This window comes from Gobio gobio, assembly GCF_949357685.1.
Source record: "Gobio gobio genome assembly, chromosome: 23".
Classification (NCBI taxonomy): Eukaryota; Metazoa; Chordata; class Actinopteri; order Cypriniformes; family Gobionidae; genus Gobio; species Gobio gobio.
Genome location: NC_137119.1, coordinates 29,349,019 through 29,354,550, shown reverse-complemented (window position 1 = coordinate 29,354,550; position 5,532 = coordinate 29,349,019). Strand labels below are relative to the sequence as shown.

At 36.3% G+C, this 5,532-nt stretch overlaps 1 protein-coding gene across 4 annotated transcripts in view; it reads left to right on the top strand.

The window, feature by feature from the left end:
- Positions 1–4,964, top strand: part of phex (phosphate regulating endopeptidase homolog, X-linked) — a 16,450-nt gene extending 11,486 nt beyond the window's left edge. For 3 of the 4 annotated variants that reach the window (XM_079805724.1, XM_079805725.1, XM_079805727.1), the window contains exons 17-23: positions 1–50; positions 180–247; positions 332–462; positions 563–628; positions 1,894–1,998; positions 3,733–3,809; positions 3,903–4,962. The exon at positions 1–50 is cut by the window's left edge and continues 5 nt beyond it. In XM_079805724.1, the coding sequence (XP_079661850.1) occupies positions 1–50; positions 180–247; positions 332–462; positions 563–628; positions 1,894–1,998; positions 3,733–3,809; positions 3,903–4,005 (600 nt within the window). In that variant the 3' untranslated portion in view covers positions 4,006–4,962. Of the gene's footprint in view, positions 51–179; positions 248–331; positions 463–562; positions 629–1,893; positions 1,999–3,732; positions 3,810–3,902 lie in introns of all 4 variants that reach the window. The other variant, XM_079805726.1, reaches the window with a different exon arrangement.
- The last annotated feature ends 568 nt before the right edge of the window (positions 4,965–5,532 follow it).

Sequence of the window (5,532 nt, the reverse complement as noted above, 5' to 3'; positions counted from 1 at the left end):
CCTGCGGGAGAACTTCAGAAGCCATTTTTCTGGGGACTAGACTATCCTCGGTGAGACATAGAAGCTTCTTCTTCTTCTTGATGTTTTCTGATTTATATTTCCCCAGCACACTCAATCTCATATTTTAAGATCATGTAGATTTCTATAGAGCTAATTTGTGAAATGTGTTTTTGTGTCAGATCACTGAGCTATGGAGCGATCGGTGTAATTGTGGGGCATGAATTGACCCATGGATTTGATAACAATGGTAAGGCCATTTGATTTATAATGAGTCTCAACACATGCGTTGCCTGATTCTCAAGGATATCTGTGTGTATTTGTGTTCATCTAGGCAGGAAATATGACAAAGATGGGAACCTGGACCAGTGGTGGAGCAACTCCTCCATCACCCGCTTCACCGAAAAGACACAATGCATGATTGACCAGTACAACAGCTACTACTGGAAGGAGGCTGGACTAAATGTACAGTAGGCACCAGCCTTTTTAATGCATTTCTTCTTGAACGCTTCATCAAAATCAGAGTTACCAACCTAATACTTAATACCCACAATCCCCTCTCAAGGTCAAGGGGAAGAGGACACTGGCAGAGAACATTGCTGACAATGGAGGGATGAGAGAATCTTTCAGGGTATTACAGCATTTTTCACTATAATTATCCTAAAGTGACCTGAATCTGATTTACCGTCAGCTTGTCTCATTCCAAACCTGTAGGACTTTCTTTGATAGATCACAGAAGGGAAAATTTGGAAAATGTATTACAATTCGTGATTTGTGAACACATCATTCAGACTACTTTTGTGACCCGGATCAACTGATTCATAGAAAAATGTGACTTAAAATAATCATTCACAAATCAGACATAGGCGGTCACACTACATTTTTCATTCCATCAACTTCCATTTCGAATGCGAATATGAGCGACAGGAAACGCAAGCGTCCCAAAGTTGAATGAAGAAGTTGAATATCGCGTGAAGAAGACATGTGACTTGTTCGTCAAGTTGTGACCTCTTGGCTGAATTCAAAGAACACAGACCATGGGCCCTATTTTAACCGTTTTTTTTAAGTGCACTTAGGGCGTGTCCAAATCCACTTTTTTGCGGATTCGCTATTTACATGGCGGAATTTGCGGGCGGAAAGACTTAACACTTCTCCAGAGAGGAATCCTTTTATTTTAAATATTTAATAATGTTTGTGTGCTGCTGCGCATCCCTGTGTGTGTAATAAGCAAAGTGTACATGCGTTATGTGTCCGCATATAGGTGCATATTACTAACACGCTCTTTAAATAACAAAAAAAAAATTGCGCTATTGCGCTTTAGACCAGGTTTTAGTTGGTCAATAGCGCAGTCTATTTCAGTTGCCTCAAAATAGCAAACAATGCACCTGAACACACCTCTTTTTCAGACCAGCACACCCATGGGCGCACAAATGCATTTGCTATTTAAACAATGTGGCGCAGGACAGCAGGTGTATGATAGGGCCCTTTATATTTTTACATTGTGGATGCATTATGTTTCTAAAAAAGACACTGTTGCAGTGTCCATGTAAATTTTGCATGCTCAAAGTCTACTGCGACCGTGCTTTAGGAGAGTTAAGATATCCAATGAATAAATTATTAAATATATCATACAGCTTAAACTAAATGGCACACGATTCATGTGAAACACTTTTATCATACTTTAATGGTTCTTTTTTTATCCTTTCTGAAGCTTGAAAGCTCCAGTGACCGTTCATTTTAATTGCACAGAAAAAAAATCCTGTCTGTGTTCCATGGAAGAAAGAAAGTTTGGAATGACTTGAGGGCGAATTTTTTAACTATTCCTTTAATATTCCTTTGTTTTGGTGTGTACATTCATTATTATGAGTATCCATGTTCATGTAAACGTGTCTGCAGGCCTACAGGAGATGGATTGAGAAAGAGAGAGGAGGAGCCGAGGAGCCTCTCCTTCCTGGTGCGGGTCTGACCAATAACCAGCTGTTCTTCCTCAGTTTTGCCCATGTCAGTATTCAGTATTTCACACATACATACTTCGACCTAAATGTCAGATGTCACAGACATTATATTTTGGTTGGAAAAGTGTCCTTTTTAGGGGTTTTATGTGTATCCTAAATAGTATGCAAGATTAGAACGAGCATTTTTTGAGACTGTTTTAGTATGTCCTCAAAAGTATGCACTTTCCCATTACTATCAAAGTAAATACTTTTAAGTACATATGCAAATTGAGTTCAAAGGTGCAGTAAGTGATTTCTAACAAGTGCTGTTGAAAGTGGATCAGATCAAGCACCACAACACACTTGTAGCCAATCAGCAGTAGGGGGCGTGTCCACCCATGATGGGGGAGGAGAGAGAGTGAGCAAAGACTGTAGAAAGAGAGATGGCTGAGAGACATTACAAATGAGAAAATGGCATAGGAATATTACAAGGGAAAGAAGGGTTATGATCAGGCAAAGCTGATAGAAAAGCTTTCCAGTGCTGGAGAGAACTAAGTGGGAAAGCCTGAAAACAGATGCTAAGATTGTGTTGTTTCTGCTTTTCAAATGTGAGTAACATTGTTTTTTTTAGCTATGTTTCACAGAACCAAGATATGCTGCTGTTGTAATGTTAGCCATAGTAACAGGACAGTTGTCTGGGGCTGGTGTGCTGCTGGCGACTAACAACAAACTCTTGCCTGAATTTACTCTTGTGTACTGGATATTCATTTTTTGTTCTGCCTTGTCGTTTGTCATCTTCGCTATATTTTTTGCGAATAATTATTTTGCTTCGCTTTAGATTATAATAAGATTTTGGGGCGGAGCAAGGAAGGTAAGGGTGTGTTTGTTGGGTTGATTTTAAATATCGACAGTGTTTCTCAGAAATCACTTACTGCACCTTTAAGGAAAGACACTACGGGTGAATATGGTAAATTATATAACTAACAGATATCATCATACTTCCTCAGTTGATTGGTTACATAAAAAAATTCAAAAAAAAAATTGTGTTTCAACTTTTATGAAATGTTATGTTTCAGAAATGCAAATAAGGCTAATCAAATATACACTCATTTGCTTTTTTTTTGACACATTAGTTTTTAGATATCTCCTTTTATCACATAAACCAGAAAAAAATGCCATGATTTGGGAATAAAATGTATAACAAGCAAATTATATATGAACAACCCCCTTTGTAAAAACTTCAGAATATAGATATGAATAAAAATGGAAGGTTTGGTGTATACAAGTGCTGCTGAATTGAAGATTTGTGGCTCAGTGCATGAGAAAGCGTCCATTAAAAAGAAAGATACTTTCATTTAAATCTACAGACGGAAATAGATAAAAGTGTATTTTGTATGTTTTCTTTCCTCTAGCAAAAAAGCCAATGTTTTTAATAGGATTCAATGTTTTTTGCAGGTAGTGTCTTGCCTTAAAGAGATAGTTCACCCAAAAATGAATTCTGTCATCATGTACTAACCCTCAAGTTGTTCCAAACCTATATAAATGTCTTTTTTCTGAAGAACACAAAGGAAGATATTTTGAAGAATGTGGGAAGCTGAACAGTTCTAGGGCACCATTGACTTGATAGTATTTTTTTCTTACTATGGAAGTCAATGGTGCCCCAAAATATCTTCCTTTGTGTTCAACAGAACAAAGAAATGTATACAGAATTTTGACCTGACAGAATCTTCATTTTTGGGTGAACTATCCCTTTAAATGGGACTCTTATTGATTTGTTTGTGTGTATATTGTTATGTGCTAGGTTCGCTGTAATGCCTACAGACCAGAAGCAGCACGTGATCAGATCCAAAGTGGAGCTCACAGCCCTCCTAAATATAGGTAAGATGCAGTAATATATACAGCTCATTTACATCTATATTACATCCCCTATCCTTCAATGTCACTGACTTTGCTCTCATTGCTATGATGAAGGGTTATCGGGGCTATGAGCAACTATGAAGAGTTCCGTAAAGCTTTTAACTGCCCCGAGACGTCAATCATGAACAGGGGGGCGGAGTCCTGTCGAGTGTGGTAATGAAAATAAGGACCCTGTGAAGATTTCAATCACAGCACAACCCAAACCTCCTTGTTTTGTCCCGTTCACTGGTTTTTATAGAGAAACAGCGGTTACTAACACTGAACCCTGGGGCCGTGCTGACCACTGCAGCGCCTGGCCCTCCTTCAGCCACTGGAATACTGTACACACCTGAAAGCTTTCGGCCAGATCTGCGTTTGACTGTCTGACCTCAATTATAATGTGCAAATGGCAAACGGACCACAAAAATTCCCTTGAGGCCTTCCTTTGGTTCATCACTGTTTTTTACACAAACAAATTAGGTCGCACTGTTGCTTTAAGAGTGCTATAAATTATTATTGTCATTTTGTTGTTGTTGATAACAGTTAACATTGTCTGTCGTTTTATTTTATTGAACACGTAAGTAAATAATTTTTGTTTTCCTGAGGTTTTCAAACTGTTTTTGTGGTGTGTTTTTTTCTTTGCAGAAAAACAAATACGTTTTTGGTTATGTTCATGATGAAACCGAAGTAGTGACAGAACTTTATTCAGTAATGTAACGTTCATCTGAGTGTAATTATTGAAAAATAAAAATTTTAGTATTGGTAACTTTTGAGATCTGAGCGTTGCACTCAAAAATTAATGAAAGCTTTATTGTAAGAAAAAAGAAGGGTTTCAGTGAATTAATGATTGCAGGAATCCGGAATATACGTCACCAAAGTCTGTCATTTTAACTGAAAGATTTGTATTAAACATTACAAGGTCCAAAAAATATACAGTCATTCACAATAAGATCTGTTGCAAAAAAGATTTTCATGTCATGTTAAAATGATTTAGGTAATTTATGCGCCACAAACTGTTACAGATAGGGTGATCAGGTTCATTTTTTCTTGTCTCTGTATATTTAGCTGGGATATGAAATTTGACTATTTTAACATAAACAAATCTACATATCTGCGTAAGATAATCCAGACATTCATGAAACACTGAGACTTGAGAATTTTTATTGATTTGTGTATGGTTGCATGTGTCTACACTTTAAAAAAAAATGGTGGCACAACAGGCATTTCACAGCGTTGCCACGAAGAACCATTTTGGGTGAACAGTTCTTAAAATAATCTTTTTTATTTTAATATTCAGAAGAACACTTTTCCACTACAAAGAACATTTGTGCATTGAAAAGGTTCCATTGATGTTAAAGTTTCTTCATGGAACCATAAATGCTAATAACAGGGATGCAAACGGGTGAGGGGTAAAAAAGGTGAGAACATTGCGTGGAGGACACTTTTTATATATATATATATATATATATATATATATATATATATATATATATATATATATATATATATATATATATATATATATATATATATATATATATTTATATATATTTATATATATATATATTTATATATATATATATATATATATATTTATATATATATATATATACACACACACTCACCTAAAGGATTATTAGGAACACCATACTAATACTGTGTTTGACCCCCTTTCGCCTTCAGAACTGCCTTAATTCTATGTGGC